Raw genomic sequence first — 16,597 nt, forward strand, 5'->3', positions numbered from 1 at the left:
TATGCAGGAAGCCTAAACGTAGCAGAGACTTCGGCCGACGTCCCATCACTTGACATGCCACTTTAAGCTCACACGCGGGTCCCGCTGAGACATCATGACAAGAGGAGGTGAAGAAATTTGGTGTCGAAGAGGTCCCTTCAGGGCTCCCTCCAACTCCAGGGGGTCGCTATGCAGACTCTGTCCCTTATCGGCACGTGGCAGAAGTCTGCGGCAGCCCTGATGACCAAGTTCATCGAGACCAAAACATCATGTCGTGGACGTCAAGTATCCCTTAGAATACAAGAAGAAAAGCAAGAGTATGGTAGGGAGATATACGTTGCACCCGTGGGGGCAGGCGGATGTCGCGGATGCTTGGAGCAGAGGGCTGAAGCTGACACTCCACTCCTGAGCCAATATCGATCCCACACTCAATGCCTGCCTCACACGACCCATCATCACCCATCTCCCATCGCCGCCATGGCACGACGTGCACAAATACTCGGAGCAGCAGTGTTGTCAATATTCGCCTCGATCTATCTGGCTTTTCAGATCCTCCTCAGTGCCAACCACGAGCCCGCTTCTCTCCCTGGGTATGCTCATCCGCAGACTATTCAAATGCTGTATACTGCCAGCTTACAAAACTCCACCGTTCGTCCTCCTCTGCGAGCTCAGGGGCGTTATATGGTTGATAGCGTTGGCACTCGCATAAAGCTGACTTCCATCAACTGGTATGGCGCATCCGACGAACTCTTCGTGGTAGGAGGTCTGAATGTTCGACACCGCGATGACATTGCTCGCACCATCGCAGCCCTCGGTTTCAACAGCGTCCGACTTCCTTACTCAGATCAGCTCGTCATTGAGGATCCTATCATCCCATCTGCCCTGTTAAGCGCCAATCCAGACCTTATCGGGTTTTCTGCGGTCGATGTCTATAGCGCTGTGGTAACCTCCCTCACATCAGCTGGGATCCTTGTGATTCCCAACAACCACATCACCACGGCACGTTGGTGCTGTGACGCCAATCTGTGTGACGGTATCTGGCACAACGACTACCTTGGGCCGCTGTGCAAGGTTCCGCTGAGTAAAGCCACCTGGATCGACCATCTGGAGACCATCATGCGCCCTCACGTTACAAACCCCTTGGTCATTGGCGTCGACCTCCGCAACGAGATTCGTGCCGTCAAAGATGGTTTTATCTGGAAGGAATGGGCCGCCGCCGCCGAAGAAGCCGCCGAGCGATTGCACCTTATCAATCCAGAGTGGCTGATGTTCATCGAGGGCGTCTCCTCTGCCAACATCCTTTCCGGCGCCCGCAAGCGGCCCGTCACGCTCAGCACACCCGACAAGGTCGTCTACTCTGCGCATGTATATGGCTGGTCCGGGTGGGGCACGCTGCGACCGTACTGGAACCGTGACTATGCTTCATTTGCCAAAGACATGCAGAAGCACTGGGGGTGGCTGCTCGACGAAGACGTTGCACCCGTCTGGATAGGCGAGTTCGGCGCACCAAGCGAGGCAAACGGCCCCAACAAGGGTGATCTTCGGTATTGGCGGCATCTGGTGCGCTATCTTCGCGAGGTGGATGCGGACTGGGGATACTGGGCGCTCAACCCGCGAAAACCGAGGCAAGACGCAATGGAAGGGTACGGCATATTGGACGACGACTGGGAGAGTGTGAGGTGGGACTACCGTCTGGCTGACCTTGGATCCCTCATGGCCGCAAGGGACATGCTTGACCTGTGAATTTGGTGAGTAGTGCTGCTCTGCACGATCTCGCCGTGTTGGAACTTGCGTGCTCCTTTCAGCCGCGGGACGGTATTGCGGATTGATGGGACATCGCGCCGTCCTAGGCATATGCTTGCTTGCCTGGCCCATTACTGCTGGCGGCTCTGACGAACGTTATGACATTGGATGCTTGTTATGCAGCGTGCTGTACATTTAGACAGCTTCTTTGAATGTATTATACATGGACCTTTGCTCAATAACTCTGTTCGTTGCAGCTCATCGAGGTATAACATGATGGCCGTGGTCTCTCTCTCAGGGACCTTGCCGCCCCGCGTCCCTGTTCGCATCCGGTGCTGCGACCATCACGGCCGAAACTGCCATACGGGCGTTCGAGAAGACCACAAGGTGTTCGACACGGTCGTTGCCCGGCGGCAATCGGATTCGCAGTGTCGGCGGGATACAGCTTGGCTCAGCCCGTCCCGCTCGCGTGCACCCTCTCTGGCCATAGAGCTGTGCCCCATCTTTCTCTCCTGCACAACGTCTCATCGGACGCTTCATGCAGATTTGAATGCGTGCAAGGCTAGCGCACTCAACGCACGACCACCGGCTCCCGCTCCGGCACCTTCTCCGGTGCCATAGCGGCGCCGCTCGTCAACGGCGCACGCCCCAACGGCATCTTCTGCATGTACTCCGCCACGGCGCTCTGACTCTGCGTATCCCTCACGTTGCGCGACTCTGGCTTCGGCCTCCTCACCTCCTGCAACTGCGCCACCCTCTTCTCCTTCAACAGCCACGCTGCAGGGAACGTCACCTTCTTCGCGACCTTGACGTGTCGTTCGTCGCGGGGGACATCCTCGAAAAGATCCTGGCCCTCTTTGGCCTCGCGAATCAGGGAGCTGACCAGATCGCCCAGATAGCGTTTGTTCTGGGCGGCATTCTCGAACTTCTCGCATGAGAGGCGCGCTGTGTCGCTGGTGGGGTTGTAGCGTGGACCGAGGAGTTTGGTGAGCTTAACGCGCTGTGCTGGCGTAAGTTGAACGGATTTGGCGAGGTCGGTGGAGGTGAATTCTACGACGACTTTGCGGGCTGCTGGATGGGATTCGCCCATGTAGGTGGTGTAGCGGAAGCGGAGAGGGGTGGCTAGTTTTGGTGGTTCAAACGCCTTCTCGACAAGCTCTGTTGTGGCGAGGGTTAGCAGAAGCATAGCGAGGCTAGAGGGGAGAGGGCCACTCAAGGAACGTACTTGTTAGCAGCGGCATTTCCCACGCCGCGGCACGGGTGTATTGTCGAATTTCTCTGTGAAGCTGAAGCTCGTTCTCGGCAACGCTGGTAATCATGCTAGGATCCCACTCGTCATCGTCGTCAGGCTGTTGGGCGAGCTCATCTACTTCGTCGTCCGCCCAGTATCCCGCACCGGTCCGTTCGCTTACAGCTTTTGGAATGTTCAAATCGATATGATGCTCGCGGTGCAGTCTTCCCTCTAGCTTATCGGAGTCGGCTTCGACCATCTCATCGTCTTCGGATTCGGAGAGAGCTTTGTAATGATTGAGCCGCGGAAGGTAGTCTGATCGTTCGGCTTGCGAGAGCGCCTCATAGTCGGCACGTTCATCTGGGGTGAGGTCGTCTATTGTTAGGGGAGTCTCGGGTGAGAGGTATTCAGATGGCTGAGGATTGTAGAGAACGCGGAAGGCTTCCTCTTCCTCATCGTCAAACGCGTCCGAGCCGACCTCCTTTTCGGCATCTGCGACGCTAGCATCAAGATCTCTGAAATAAACAGGATCCGGAAAGGTGGGCTTAGGTTTCGAGTCGCGGCCACGAATGGTGGTAATGGTGAAAGGTCGCTGGCCCTGTGTCAAGCATTTCCGCTTTGCCGGATTTACCATCGACACTCGGAGCAAGCTCCGGTAAAGACTGCGCGAAGCTGACGCCATGGTGTGCTGCACGACCTGGCGCTCAATTGAGAAGCGAAGTGAAGCTCAGGAAGAGTCGTAGCACTCCGCAGACACTTTTTTGCGGAGTGCACCATTGGTCAGTATGGGCCGCCGCCCTTCACATGTCTCGAGTCCACTCCCCTTCAGTGTCTGTCAATGATTGCTCTCCGCCGGTGACATGCAGCGATACAAGCACAAGCCGCGAGCTACCCAGTAATGCGACTCGACCCGAACACTCCTCCGGTTTCAGCGGGTGGGAAACGTCTCTTCGTCACCATCGGTGCGACTGCTCCGTTCAACAGCCTCATCCGCGCGGTGCTCGCCCACGGCTTTCTCCAAGCCCTAACCGATCACCACTTCACCGAGCTGCGCATCCAGCACGGTGATGGTGGAGCGCACATTTTGCAGGAGGCCGACCTGTCCAACATCAAAGAGCGATATGGACTGACGGTGACGGGCTTCGATTTCAAGAAAGAGGGTCTGAACGGTGAGCTGGCTGCATTGCAGAGCAATGATGTCGAGAAGGAGGGTGCAGTTGTAAGTCATGCGGGCAGTGGAAGTGTCTTGGACGCATTGCGTATGAATGTGCCGCTTGTCGTGGTGCCGAACGAAGATTTACTGCACAACCACCAAGTGGAGTTGGCGGAAGTGCTGGAAAAGCAGAAATACGTGGTGCATGGCAAGCTCGGGTCCGTTGTCCTCCGTTGTGTATCCGGATAGAAGCTGACGAGACCAGAGATCTTGCCGCAGCGATAGCACGGGTTGAGCAGCTGCGCCGGGCAGCGCGACAGTGGCCTCCTGTCACAAGCGGAGAGGAGAAGTATCAGAAAGGCTTGAAGGGTGTTTTGGATGAAGAAATGGGCTGGGTGGACTAGAGATCCTACCGACCAAAGATTGGCGACCGACGGAGACGGCGAGTCTAAGCCACAGACAGGCCGTCTCAATAGACACAAGCCGGACCAGAAGCGCGAATGTCTGTATCCGGCGCTGGTCCTAGGGGAGAACCGGAAAATAGTGTCTGCCAGTATCACGACGACATGAAGGAATATGCCCACTCAGCAAGATTGGGTATGGCTCATGGGCGAGGGCAAATTGCCACGCTCTGCTGCGGCAGGTCTGGTTCAGTCTTGCTGTTTACACAACCACTGCTCAGCCTTTAGGATTAGGACTGAAATATCGTACAAGTAGACCGTCTGCAGACATTCGGTACGAAGCTAGACCATACGCGAAAGACAGCTCGTCCTGCTGCACCTACATGGCGACCGTCTCATCTCCTGCCGAACCTCAATCCTCATCATCCTCAGCCAGCGCCAACTCCAGCGCCTCCCTATCCTCGGGACTCAACTGAGCCATCCTCCTCCGCTGCAAACTCCGAAACCAACTCCTCTCATGCTTCCTCGCCACCCTCTCCAACGCCTGCGTCATGTCCTCATCATCCTCCCCCTGCACACCGTCCCTAAACTGCTCATCGTCCAACAGCTCCCGCAGCACCATCTCGTGCTCCTCCAGCGCGTCGCTGCATTTCACCTCGCCCAGGAATGGCGACTCGAACATGACGTATTCAGATCGGTAGTCAAAATGCATCGTGATGTCGAGGCTGCGTGGTGGAGGCTGAGGCTGCTTGAGCATGGGGGCGATGTAGTAGATGCCCGGCCACAGGTTCTCGTAGGACGAGGGTGGGCGCATGTGGTGCCGCATATCGATGCTGGTGAGGGACAGGCTGCCCAGGCTCTGGAAGAACTTCGTTAGGCTGTCGTTCCAGTACAGGCAGTTCTCGAGATCGATGTGGGTGATGAGGATGAGAGAGCGCAGGTTTCGGGCCAGTGATCGGGGACTTGCCGCGTAGAAGCGTGACAAGTCACTCTCGGAGTTGAGGAATAGTGAGAGGTTGGTGTAGAAGGAGGGGAGTGCTTCGCTGTATGCCTGACGGCAGATCAGGAGTGGTCGAATGATTTCGGACAGTGGTTCCGCACTCTGAGGATGTGGTGTTGGGTGACAAGGCTCGCAATACTCAATGTCGGCGCCCTCGAGAGGGGTCTTTCGTGGTATTGCTACCGAATTCTGGAAGACGACATCCCAGATCTGAGCGCGGATCTCGCTTGGAAGCGTCTGGAGATGCATGACAAGATCTGCGGATTGACAAATAATGGTCTCCGTACGGCTCGAGTGTCCGTTTAACAGAGCCAGCACAATCGCATTGAGGGTGTCAGTGACGCTCGCCAAGTTTCAGGCAACTACAGCCGGAGCGACGGGCATCGGACAAGACAGAGCAGTGAGTCATGAACTTCTTTCACACCAAGGTCCATGAATCGCGATGCTAGTCCTGTCCTCAAATTACTTTCTATCGTTGCAGTCTTTCAAGTACCACTCTGCCGATGCCCCAGGCACTCTATTTGATCATCAGGTTCTTCGATGATGGTGACACGGACGTCTCCACCGCCTCTCCCGGTGGGTTCTCTAAGGAAATCACATCTACTACGACGGAGGTGTCAAGGCAGAGTTGTATCGCTGGCGCGCTTAGTTGAAAAGGTGTGAAAAGATGGCGACTACAAACAGCGTGGTCACAAACTCGTACAAAAGTAGTGCGTATGTCAGGGTCTGCCATGTTCGACAACTCCTGTGTAATTACTTAGACGCGCTGGGAACCTTTTCTCTTTACAGAGACAGTCTTGCACTTCCCGTACTTCGCACCCGACATACTTTCTGCGCCCTCTTCGAATACAGGCCGTGGCAACGCTTCCCAAATCCTCTGGATCCGCAGCGCACTGACCTCAAATCGATCTCTCACACTGTCCACCGCCACGTCTTTTCCACCAGGCCCCACAAGGGGGCTCATAATCTCGTGATCCTTCTTTAACCACTTACCCTGAACCATGACTCCTTCAATATCTCCCGCACCGCCCAAATGCAGCACCACAGCAGCCACCGGGTCTCTCACCGCCCACAGTCCAGCCCGTGTCTTCGTGTCGATGAGCACCAGATCGGCCTGCGCACCAACGCTAATGACGCCCAAGTCCTTCCTTCCCAGTGCCTCTCCACCTTTTTGCGTCATCAGCAAGAATGCAGCTTCGCAGTTCATGGGATTGTTAATCGGCACTTCCCCGTTGTCCGCCAGTGTCTGTCGGTATCGTCCGTACCGCTGCGACTGCAGCCAAAATCTCGCCTGGAACGGCATGAAGGAGGAGAAGGTGAAGTGTGTGTCAACGCCGAGACTCGCACAGTCCTGACACAGGTCCGCGCCTACGCTTGTGTGCCCGTAGTGTGCCTCGGATTCGGGGGTGGTGGAGATGGAGGCGTGCGGGTTGCTACGGAGGACCTTGGCGTCGTTGTTCGACAAGAAGGAGGCGTGTGAGAAGACGACGGGGACCTTCGCGGGTGTGGTTAGATTCGGCTGGGACAGAGCGGAGGTGGGAAATGAATCAAGGAGAGTCGGAGAATTGGTGGCAGGGAATGGGCCGGCGACATGATGGCTGGTGATCAGCGAGAAAGGCGCGCTGGGGTGCGACACGGTGTTGTTGTGGTTGATAATCATGTCCATAACCTTCACGTTTGTTTCGACCGGTGCAAATGCCCACCCGTCGTAGGCGACTCCCAGTGCCATGGGATTGGCCTTGTCCGCGAATCGTGGATCTCTTGACAGCTGTAGCAATTTTTCTGTCGCCATACCAGTAGTATATCCGGTCGTCTTTATCTCCTGAATGGCATGGGCGAAGAAGATGCGAAGGCCTGAATGGAAGCTCGCTTCTAGGGCTGCATCAACGTGCTCGTTCGTGAACACGCCATGCGCATGGTCGAGCACTGTAGTCGTGCCGCCGTCAATCATTTCGAGAGCGCATGCCAATTGCCCCAGGTAGACATCCTCTGGCGTGAAATGCTGTCCAGATGGACCCTGCTGAGAGTACCGCCCTGCGAAATACTCGCTCAGAAATGTATCGGGACCAAGAGTCCGGAACGCAGACTGCCACATATGGTGATGGGTATTGATGAAACCCGGGGATATGGTCTTGCCTGTGGCATCAATCACTTCGGTCGAGCTTGGTAGACCTAAGAGAGAGCCCTCGGCGAGCTGAGTGACACGGCCATCCTCGACCAAGAGCGAAGCATTGCGCAAGATCTTCGATGACTGGGTCTCTTCGTCGTAGCAGATAATGGTAGCATTCTCAAAGAGAGTTGGCTCGCTGGAATCCATAGTATCTCAAGTACGCAATCTGAAGGGCAGCTAGTCGGGTGGCATAACGAAAGAGAAAAAGCTATGCGACTGGCCTGTATATGGTTGAAGGCAGAAGGGACGTCTAATTGAGCTCACGTATTGTGGCCACTGAAGCAAGCCGACCTACTTGAGAGGACTTTTGGTCGACTATGTTGATCGGAGGTCCACCATAGCTCACGGCTTCCGACCGCGTTGCTGGAGCTTTTTGGAAGACGGTGTAGGCTTAAGTCCTCGCCTGAAAGACTGTGCGCTGTGAAACTTCGTGGCTACCAGGACCGACGCGAAATTGAAGCAGCTGTCTTTAGTCAGATACTCGGACCTCGGAGGTCCTAGGTGGCGAGCCCGTACAACGATCAACAACTGATGCTCGTTCGACCATAGAAGCGACAGGGTCTGGCTACTTTTCCCAGTACGAGTACGCTTTGAGGGGAAAGTTCGGGTCCGAATCAGGTGGACTCCCAGCCAGAAGAGGAGGCATTGTGTATGACGTTTCTAATACGTATCATCCATGCTTTCTCTATCTATTGCCTGATGCCGATTTTACCCAGGTGCCAGGGCTGGGCAGGGCCACTGACTTCATCAGGTAGGAGGCTGGTGGTGGGTCTCTCATTCGACATGTATGTGCATTCTATTTTGGCTCTTCACGATGCATGCGACCCTCGACCGCGGTGCGAGATGCGTAAGTGTCTCACTCCAGGTCCATATTCATAGACAGGTGATTGTCGGTGTCCTGGGTCCAACCAGAACACGCTGCGCCCTGCTTCAAGACTGCAGTATACGCAGCATGCCACCATTTGCAGGCACCTGGTTCCCGTTGATCCAGCTTGCTGCGGGACTCGCCACAAACGCGATGATGCTGGCCACCTCTTCGGGCGTCCCCACTCGATTCAGCGGACTCATGCTGGCCGCCATCTGAAAGTAGCCCGGAAATCTCTGGTCGGCGCCCCTCAAGCTCTCGGTGTCCGTCGCGCCTACACCAATAGAATTGACTGTCAATTTGCTGTCCTTTCCGTACACCAAGGCCAGGTTAGCGGCGATTGAGTCCATAGCCGCCTTACTGAAACAATGTCCAACATTTGGATCACCAAACGGCATCTTCGCGCCTCCAGAAGAGACGAAGATGATGCGCCCACCAGGTTTCGTCATGTAGGAGACAGCAGACACGGCAAGGTGGAAGCCCGCCCATGCATTCGTCGTCATGTACATATCAAACTTTGCCTTATCGATCTGAGCGACGGGGACATATGCGTCTACATCAAGGAGGGCGGCGTTGGAGATAACGATGTCGATATGAGACACCCCAAGGCCTTGCAGGGACTTGTTCACAACAACAGACCCAAAGCTAGCATCATTAATGTCAGCTTGCACGGCGCAGGTGACGATGTCGGCAGAAACAGCTTTGATAGCATCGAGGGTTGGTTTGGGATCAGCCGAGCGGTGAGTAATGGCGATGTGAGAACAGCCTTGAGCAGCAAAAGTGAGAGCAGTGGCTCTACCCACTCCCTTGGTGCCTCCCGTGATTATGGCAACCTTGCCATTTAGAGGTGCAGCAATGGTCTGGATGGGCATGTTTGTCGTGGACGAACTGACAATATTGTAAGGTAATCGTAGAACCTCATTTATATTCGTGGGTCTTCAACGGTCTCGACTCTGATCCCAAGACGGTAAAAGTCACGCGCTTGCGAACTGTTGCGAGCACCCGAGACACTTGTATGGGGCCAAATCCTGCAGGGCGCCCTGGAAAGACACTGGCTGTTGATTGACGGAGCAAAGACCAAGCCGGTTGAAGCCTAACAGGTCCAGGCTGCTTCCACCATCGCCGTATCCTCACCACGCATGATTTTAGAGATCGCCAAATCAATTGCTGTGTGACCATGGCCCTCGGTTTGCAGAATTTTGCGGTCTCGAGGACTTGCTTCTGCCTCCTGACTTTCATGTTCGCTTGACAAATATGTTCCGGAACAAGACAAAGTCAAACTTTGTGCAGACGTAGAGGTCCTTCTAACACAACGATAGGACTATACAGGTAAGCAAATCTGGGCCGTGCCTAGCCTCCATAGCACATTTCACGAAGTTGCTCTGCTGATAACGGCGACTTGGATCACAGTCCGTTTCAAGGTCGATTTGTTCTGCCTGAGCCACGTGGAGGAGGAAGCCGGGCGGGCGCGTATTGTCGAATCGTGCTGTCGAGCTCAATATGTCGAAGGGCATTGCCTGCGGTATATGCAGCTGCTGTGTGGCGCTCGAGGGAGTCACTGGTTCCCCGAACAGAGACATGCAGGGCTGCAGCTTGATGGCTCCTCCTGATCAGATTTCTCATTCGAATGTCTTGCTTCCATGATGGACGCCATCAAGGCTGTCTGGCAAGTGTTGGAAAGGCGGGCCACTCCCTTTGTTTGGCTGGCCGCGCACATGCTTGGGTCTTGGTGCCCACCATCGTACCAAGATGGCTCAACGTGTGACAGCAGGACGCTGTGTTTGTTTTAGTCCATCTTGCTTCGATCGCGGCTTAAGCAGCTGCAGCTCAATGTCGTCCTTGGCGCGGCGAGAGTTGGCCTGGAAACTCTCGCAGATGCTTCTCATTTGAGGGTTTACGACGCGCGAGATGTTGTGGTAGCCATTCTGGGGCAGCGCCGTCAGGAACGCGTGCAGGGTGGAAAGCCAATTCGTGATGCGAGCCATCTTATCAGGTTCGAAGGACTATCGCGTATCGTCGTTCCACGCTTTCGGGTTCAGAGGCTGGTCGTGTGATTGACGTTAAGGAGTGCGATACGAGACTTGAACGGTGCTGTGTGATGATTGCGGATGGTTTTTCGAGAACGCCTGGCTGATGAAAGATAGTCAACGGAACAAGACTTATCAATTGAACAATTTTCACTGGTGAACGCAGACAATCAGTAGCGAACGGATCCGATGCGACTGCAACGTATGACTTGTGTAGTTGCCGAGAAGGAGGCGAGGTGGGATGAGTGGGCAAATGCTGGGCATTGAATTTCTGGAGACGCCGAGAACGCCCCCAACTTGGCGGCGGCTATGGCATCGGGTCCTGATCGATTGCTGGTGGCGGTGGCGACATCAATACTAGTGTCGGTGCCAATGCCGACGACAACAATGCTGGCTGTCATTCAATTATCATTTAGACGTAAATCATATATACATGTACTATGCAGTCGCTGTTGGTTTCATCTGATGGTGTTACAGGTCTCGCAGGCGTGGCCCCGGCCAACATCCTGCTCTGGATTCCAGCACTGCAAGAGGTCAAGTTGCAGGCATACGCCGCAGTCATTGCGGTGGCCCTCGTATAGCTTTGTGTCTGACAGTGTTCATCCATGTTGTTAGAAACGCTGGGGATCTACGGCTTGTCAGCATCACCCTCGATGGTAGGCGAAATCGACAAAGACAACTTACATGTCATTGATTCCCTCCTCGTTGACATTGCCTAGACAGAAGCTCTTGACCAACAGGTAGAATTCAATGTTCTCTTTCCCAAGATTCAGATACTGCCTCTCGCCGTGAGGCGCTGTAGCCTTATCCCAGAGGTGAGTGAAATGGTCAACCATTGCGATCTTCATGGGCACTTCGGGCTCAAGCGTGAGTGGCCCCGTAATTCTTGATCCCGTACCAAACGCCCATCCGAAGTCGGATGGGGATATAGGCTTGCGAAGCAGCTCTCGCAGCTTTAACCGCGAAGCGTTCCGCAGGCTGTCGAGGTCGAAAAGCTCGGCGAGGTGTAATACCCCAATTGTTTCGCAAAATGTCAGATCGTGAGGCAGTCTGTCGGGAGCCTCAAGGGCATGCTGTATCTGTATATCTTGCCCCATAGCGTACAGGAATCCGACGAAGATCAGGGCTTGCCCGTCGTCTTCACCGTACGTCTCCATGAAGCCTTCCATCTCCGGATTTCGACTCAACGAAGTCACCGCGCTTTGCACCGAGCTAAATATCAGGGGGAACTTGAATATCGATCGTAACAGGAAGGATACAAGCGGTTCATCGATACGTCGTGGCATGGTGATGAGATACTCCATCGAAGCAGAAAAGTCCTCGGTTCTCGTATCGTCAATGGGCGATGCCACCATCGGCGGCGATGCCAGCGGTGACATTACATGGATGGCTGTTTTCTTTAGAGAGCGAACGCTTTCCGAGTGTCTCGCAGGTCTGGCTCTGCCCATGGGGCCTTTCGCGGCCATGACTGGCAGCACGAACTGGAGAACTGGGATGAGGTGCCAAGTCCAATGGTGATGGTCGTCTTGGTTCGTCCTGAGAGTGATACGTCGAATTCGTGATGAAGTGGCGGTAGAGGAAGTAGAGAAGACACCCACCTTCAGTTCAACAATCTATCAGGCTGGGCCGAGAGCTCATCCCACGCGTGGCCCGCGATCGAGGATATGACCGTGCGCTGGCTCGTACCCGAGTAAACCTATGTCATCTCACCTGTTATTGGTACATATTCTTAGCACTTGGGGGGCCTGTTGTCTTCCTTTGCCGTGGGCAGCCCTTGCACAAAGAAACTCACCGTTGGGCTGGGCCTGCATATGCTGGGGGGGGGGGGGCAGAGTGAGGTGCCCCACTGCTGGGTATCAATCTAGAGTATCCCACCACGAATGTGGGTGCTACGCACTGGGCGGGAGCACCGTCTGCGCGATGTCCGGATTCAAAGATATTCAGTAATCGGATGCATTATCGATACAGTTATCGATGTGAGACTTCTACTAGCGAGATCCTTTTCTGGCTTGGTAGAGTCATGATAGCGCAGTGTTGTGCCTGCAGCGCGCGCGAGGTTGGGCAAGCTGACGGTCCGGCGACGCCATCTGCCCAGGCAAGATCCAGCGAACATGGCCAATATCGAGGCCGAGGACAATGAGATCTGTGTCAGATTCACTCCGGAAGCAATGGCCCATCACGCAGTGGAATGCCGAAGTCGAATTTCTGTGTGATGCTGACGCCAGCGAGACGGGATACGGAGAAACTTCGGTGGATGCCCCGCGACCAAAATTGCCTGCGGTCGTTGCACATCAAAAAAAGTTGGGAAATCTATCCAACTTCATGCTCACTCATTAAAGTCATGGCGCCTTCGCGATTACAAGCTCCTGCTGTAAGACAACCTGATGGTGCTGCATCAGACCATACCGACGCTCAATTTCCACTGCCCGCCGCTAAGAGACGTCGCACATCCAAGCATGAGGTGCCTGACGAGGATTCCAAAGACATGTCCTCGTCAGATAACGAGCCTTCAGTAGAGTCGCCCTCCCGGGATGAGAATGTGCGCTTAAAAGCTGTCTCAATAGGCTCTACGGGGAACAGTGGTGCCGAGACATCTGACAACGAAGACTCAGTAGATCACAGCATCGCTATTGCGCCAACCCGGATATCGAGAATCCCAAAGGCCTCTGCAAACGCATTAGATATCACCCCTCGAAGCGCCGCGCCGTCTGCTATCGCGACCACGGATGCCACATTTGCATCTTTATCGGTTGCGCCCTGGCTGGTACACACTCTCGGGTCGCTATCCATCACGAACCCCACCCCAATTCAGCAGTCATGCATTCCCCCAATATTGGCTGGCCAAGATTGCATAGGTGGCTCACGGACTGGCTCCGGTAAGACAGTTGCATTTGCAGTGCCTTTGCTGCAGAAGTGGGCCGAAGACCCTTTTGGAATCTATGCGGTGGTTCTTACACCAACCCGAGAACTTGCCCTCCAGATCTATGAACAGTTTCAGGCGCTAGGAGCACCACAGAACCTGAAGGTCGTCCTCGTAACGGGCGGCAGTGATATGCGACCTCAGGCTATTGCCCTGTCTCAGCGTCCGCATATTGTGGTGGCTACCCCAGGCCGTCTCGCTGATCACATCCAGACCTCCGGCGAGGAGATCACCACCGGCCTCTCGCGTACCAAAGCCATCGTGCTTGATGAGGCCGACCGTCTCCTGGCGTCCGGACCGGGCTCAATGCTCCCAGACCTAAATGTCTGCCTGTCCGCGCTTCCGCCCTCCTCCTCCCGCCTCACTCTCCTCTTCACCGCGACCGTCACCCCCGAAGTCCGCGCTCTCAAGTCTCAACCCCGACCCGGCCGCGCTGATGTCTTCATATCCGAGATCTCGGACCCTACAGATGATACCACCTCAGTCTCAGGCCCTAGCTTACCTCCGACTCTGAAGCAAACTTACCTCCAGATCCCCTCCACCCACAAACCCGCCTTCTTGCACGTCCTCCTGCAAACATCCTCCCTCACGAATCAAACCCCAAGTATCATAATCTTCACCAACCGTACCACGGCCGCCGACCACCTTCACCGCACCCTTCTCCATCTCGACCACCCCGTCACAGCCCTGCACTCAGAGCTCCCGCAGCGCCAACGTGCCGCCAACCTCTCCTCATTTCGCGCTCTCAAATCCCGCATCCTCGTTGCCACCGACGTCGCATCCCGTGGCCTCGACATCCCCAGCGTTGCCGTCGTCATCAACTACGACGTGCCCCGCAACCCCGCCGACTACGTGCATCGCGTGGGCCGCACGGCTCGCGCCGGGCGCACTGGCACGGCCATTACATTTGTTGGGCAACGCGACGTGGAGCTTGTACTCGCGATCGAGGACTACCTGGACGGCCAGAAGATGACGGCATGGGAGGAAGAGGGAGTCAATTTGGAGACGAGGGTCGTCAAGGGCAGGACGCTGAAGGATGTGGGCGAGGCGCGTATGGAGGCGAATCGCGAGGTCGAGCAGGGGAGGGATGTCAATGGCTGGAGGAGAGGGGTTATCAAGAAGGATCGCAAGAAGGCCAGGCAGTGAGATGGAGTGACGGATCGGGAAGACTAGAAGTGACTGTGCTGTCGGTCGTCGAGAGATCCCAGTGACAATGCTTCCCTACAGCTCAATGCTATCAATTGACACACCTCGGTCGCAACCCACTAGCCTTCTGAATACGAAGGTCTCACACACCCAGCAACGAACATTATTGACAACTTGGCCTTCTCCTACACAATATCCCGACCCACCACCATCCTCCCATAAGAGAGTCTCCCCCTACGCACGCGGCCTCACGCCTGCCTTTTAGTCCTCCTACTTGGCACAGCTCCCCAATTCGAGCTTCTTGACATCGGCGCCAGGACTGATATCGAATTCGAAGATATCCATGGGCAGGCCGATGGTGGTGCAGGCATTGGGGATGTCAACGATCCCGGCGATGTGGCCTTCGATGGGGATACACGACAGCATCAGGTAGATCTGGTAGTCGTCGTAGCCGAAGCGGCGGAGGTACTCGATCACGCGCAGGCAGGACTGGCGGTACGCGACGGTGGCGTCCATGTAGTGCTGCTTGCCGTGCTCGTCGACGGAGAAGCCTTCCTGTTGGTTTGGTGGGGTTAGTGGCTGGATCTGCTCGCGGGGAAGTGGAGGGAGAGGAAAATGTTTGAGTATATGAGGAGGCGGGTTGGAGGAACGTACGAAGTACAGCATGCGCCCGGGGCTGAATTGCGGCTGCACTGGGCCAGGGATGTAGATGGGGGATTTGCCGCCCACCATTCCCAGCTTGGCCTGGCCGTTCTTGATCACGTCGAACTTGATGGTGATGACGCCGGCAATCTCGATGGCGCCGCAGAAGGAGATCTCGCCGTCACCTTGCGAGAAGTGCAGATCGCCGACGCTGAACTTCGCGCCTTTGACGTGCACGGGAAGGTACACTTTGCTGCCGCGGGAGAGGTTCTTGATATCGCCTGCGTGGAGTTAGGAGACGTTGGCGGAGGGAAATGGTGGAGAGCTTACAGTTGCCACCGTGCTCGGGGCGGCCAGGGATGGTCCGCGCACCTTCCCTACCTACTTTCTCCTTGATATCCGCGCCGCCTTTGCCAGCATGTACGCTCTGAGGCTCGGGAGGCTGTGCGACCACACGCTTGAGGGAGGTGGTGCTGATGAGCTCTGCCTCGCGCTTGTTCCACTCGGCCAAAATCTCGTGCGAAGGAGCACAGCCGAGAATGCCAGGATGAATCAAGCCAGCGAACCTGACGCCCGGAATGTGACGAGAGGTGCAGAAGATGCCTTGGAAGTCCCAGATAGCCTTTGCAGCTTCCGGGTAGTGCTCATCGAGAAACCCGCCACCATTGTCTTTGTGGAAAATGCCCGTGAAGCCCCAGGGCTCGTGCTCGAACGGCTGGACATCTTGAATCTCGATAAGTAGGACATCACCTGGCTCAGCATCTTCAACTTCAAAGGGGCCAGAGAGGTAGTGAACTTGGGTCAGATCCACATTTTTGACATCGTCAGCACTGTCGTTATTTTTGATCTGTCCGCCAGTCCAGTCTAGGCATTCGATCTTGACCGTCTCGCCATTCTTAATGGTGCCGCAGAACGGGACGTCCGGGTGCCATCGATTCTACAACTTGTTAGCTCAACAGACGCGTTTGGGGTGTTTGACGCGTACATGGAGGTACTCCTGATCCTTAGCTGGCTTCTCCAAGTCTACTTTCAGAGCGGTGCGAATTGGTCCAGAGTGAGGCATCGTGAAGCTTGCAAACGGCAGAAGGATTGTCGAGCAGCTGGTGAGGAGGTAGAGGTTGCCGTATGAGCGAGTGAAGCTGGGTACCCCTCCCAAGGCGCAGTTGAATCACCATTTATCATATCGTATCGAGCTCTTCGACATGCGGGGCACTGTGTTTACGCGTACCCCGCCTGGCATTGATAGGCAGTTCATCCCAAAGCTTACCAGGTCATTGAGACGTCTGGCCCGGCGAGTATGAATTAAGCGCTGCAGATGAA

At 55.4% G+C, this 16,597-nt stretch overlaps 10 protein-coding genes across 10 annotated transcripts; 3 read left to right on the forward strand and 7 right to left on the reverse strand.

Moving 5' to 3' along the window:
* Nucleotides 1-456: 456 nt before the first annotated feature.
* Nucleotides 457-1,722, forward strand: HMPREF1541_03202 (uncharacterized protein; the record flags this gene model as incomplete). The annotated part of the gene is made up of 1 exon (XM_008717554.1): nucleotides 457-1,722. The coding sequence occupies one exon, from the start codon at nucleotides 457-459 to the stop codon at nucleotides 1,720-1,722; it is 1,266 nt and encodes a 421-aa protein (XP_008715776.1).
* Nucleotides 1,723-2,293: 571 nt separating this feature from the next.
* Nucleotides 2,294-3,635, reverse strand: HMPREF1541_03203 (uncharacterized protein; the record flags this gene model as incomplete). Its single annotated transcript, XM_008717555.1, has 2 exons — nucleotides 2,294-2,880; nucleotides 2,948-3,635. 2 exons carry the CDS (start codon nucleotides 3,633-3,635, stop codon nucleotides 2,294-2,296), a joined length of 1,275 nt encoding a protein of 424 aa, XP_008715777.1.
* Nucleotides 3,636-3,851: 216 nt separating this feature from the next.
* On the forward strand, nucleotides 3,852-4,510 carry HMPREF1541_03204 (uncharacterized protein; the record flags this gene model as incomplete). Its single annotated transcript, XM_008717556.1, has 2 exons — nucleotides 3,852-4,324; nucleotides 4,372-4,510. The coding sequence occupies 2 exons, from the start codon at nucleotides 3,852-3,854 to the stop codon at nucleotides 4,508-4,510; spliced, it is 612 nt and encodes a 203-aa protein (XP_008715778.1).
* A 409-nt stretch (nucleotides 4,511-4,919) lies between these two features.
* HMPREF1541_03205 (uncharacterized protein) lies at nucleotides 4,920-5,756 on the reverse strand (the record flags this gene model as incomplete). The annotated part of the gene is made up of 1 exon (XM_008717557.1): nucleotides 4,920-5,756. One exon carries the CDS (start codon nucleotides 5,754-5,756, stop codon nucleotides 4,920-4,922), a length of 837 nt encoding a protein of 278 aa, XP_008715779.1.
* Nucleotides 5,757-6,264: 508 nt separating this feature from the next.
* Nucleotides 6,265-7,824, reverse strand: HMPREF1541_03206 (uncharacterized protein; the record flags this gene model as incomplete). Its single annotated transcript, XM_008717558.1, has 1 exon — nucleotides 6,265-7,824. One exon carries the CDS (start codon nucleotides 7,822-7,824, stop codon nucleotides 6,265-6,267), a length of 1,560 nt encoding a protein of 519 aa, XP_008715780.1.
* A 783-nt stretch (nucleotides 7,825-8,607) lies between these two features.
* On the reverse strand, nucleotides 8,608-9,414 carry HMPREF1541_03207 (uncharacterized protein; the record flags this gene model as incomplete). The annotated part of the gene is made up of 1 exon (XM_008717559.1): nucleotides 8,608-9,414. One exon carries the CDS (start codon nucleotides 9,412-9,414, stop codon nucleotides 8,608-8,610), a length of 807 nt encoding a protein of 268 aa, XP_008715781.1.
* An 882-nt stretch (nucleotides 9,415-10,296) lies between these two features.
* Nucleotides 10,297-10,527, reverse strand: HMPREF1541_03208 (uncharacterized protein; the record flags this gene model as incomplete). Its single annotated transcript, XM_008717560.1, has 1 exon — nucleotides 10,297-10,527. The coding sequence occupies one exon, from the start codon at nucleotides 10,525-10,527 to the stop codon at nucleotides 10,297-10,299; it is 231 nt and encodes a 76-aa protein (XP_008715782.1).
* A 722-nt stretch (nucleotides 10,528-11,249) lies between these two features.
* HMPREF1541_03209 (uncharacterized protein) lies at nucleotides 11,250-12,035 on the reverse strand (the record flags this gene model as incomplete). Its single annotated transcript, XM_008717561.1, has 1 exon — nucleotides 11,250-12,035. The coding sequence occupies one exon, from the start codon at nucleotides 12,033-12,035 to the stop codon at nucleotides 11,250-11,252; it is 786 nt and encodes a 261-aa protein (XP_008715783.1).
* An 875-nt stretch (nucleotides 12,036-12,910) lies between these two features.
* Nucleotides 12,911-14,635, forward strand: HMPREF1541_03210 (uncharacterized protein; the record flags this gene model as incomplete). The annotated part of the gene is made up of 1 exon (XM_008717562.1): nucleotides 12,911-14,635. The coding sequence occupies one exon, from the start codon at nucleotides 12,911-12,913 to the stop codon at nucleotides 14,633-14,635; it is 1,725 nt and encodes a 574-aa protein (XP_008715784.1).
* Nucleotides 14,636-14,905: 270 nt separating this feature from the next.
* Nucleotides 14,906-16,340, reverse strand: HMPREF1541_03211 (uncharacterized protein; the record flags this gene model as incomplete). Its single annotated transcript, XM_008717563.1, has 4 exons — nucleotides 14,906-15,190; nucleotides 15,290-15,558; nucleotides 15,608-16,214; nucleotides 16,263-16,340. 4 exons carry the CDS (start codon nucleotides 16,338-16,340, stop codon nucleotides 14,906-14,908), a joined length of 1,239 nt encoding a protein of 412 aa, XP_008715785.1.
* Nucleotides 16,341-16,597: the final 257 nt, after the last annotated feature.

Source organism: Cyphellophora europaea (genome assembly GCF_000365145.1).
Source record: "Cyphellophora europaea CBS 101466 unplaced genomic scaffold supercont1.3, whole genome shotgun sequence".
NCBI lineage: Eukaryota > Fungi > Ascomycota > Eurotiomycetes > Chaetothyriales > Cyphellophoraceae > Cyphellophora > Cyphellophora europaea.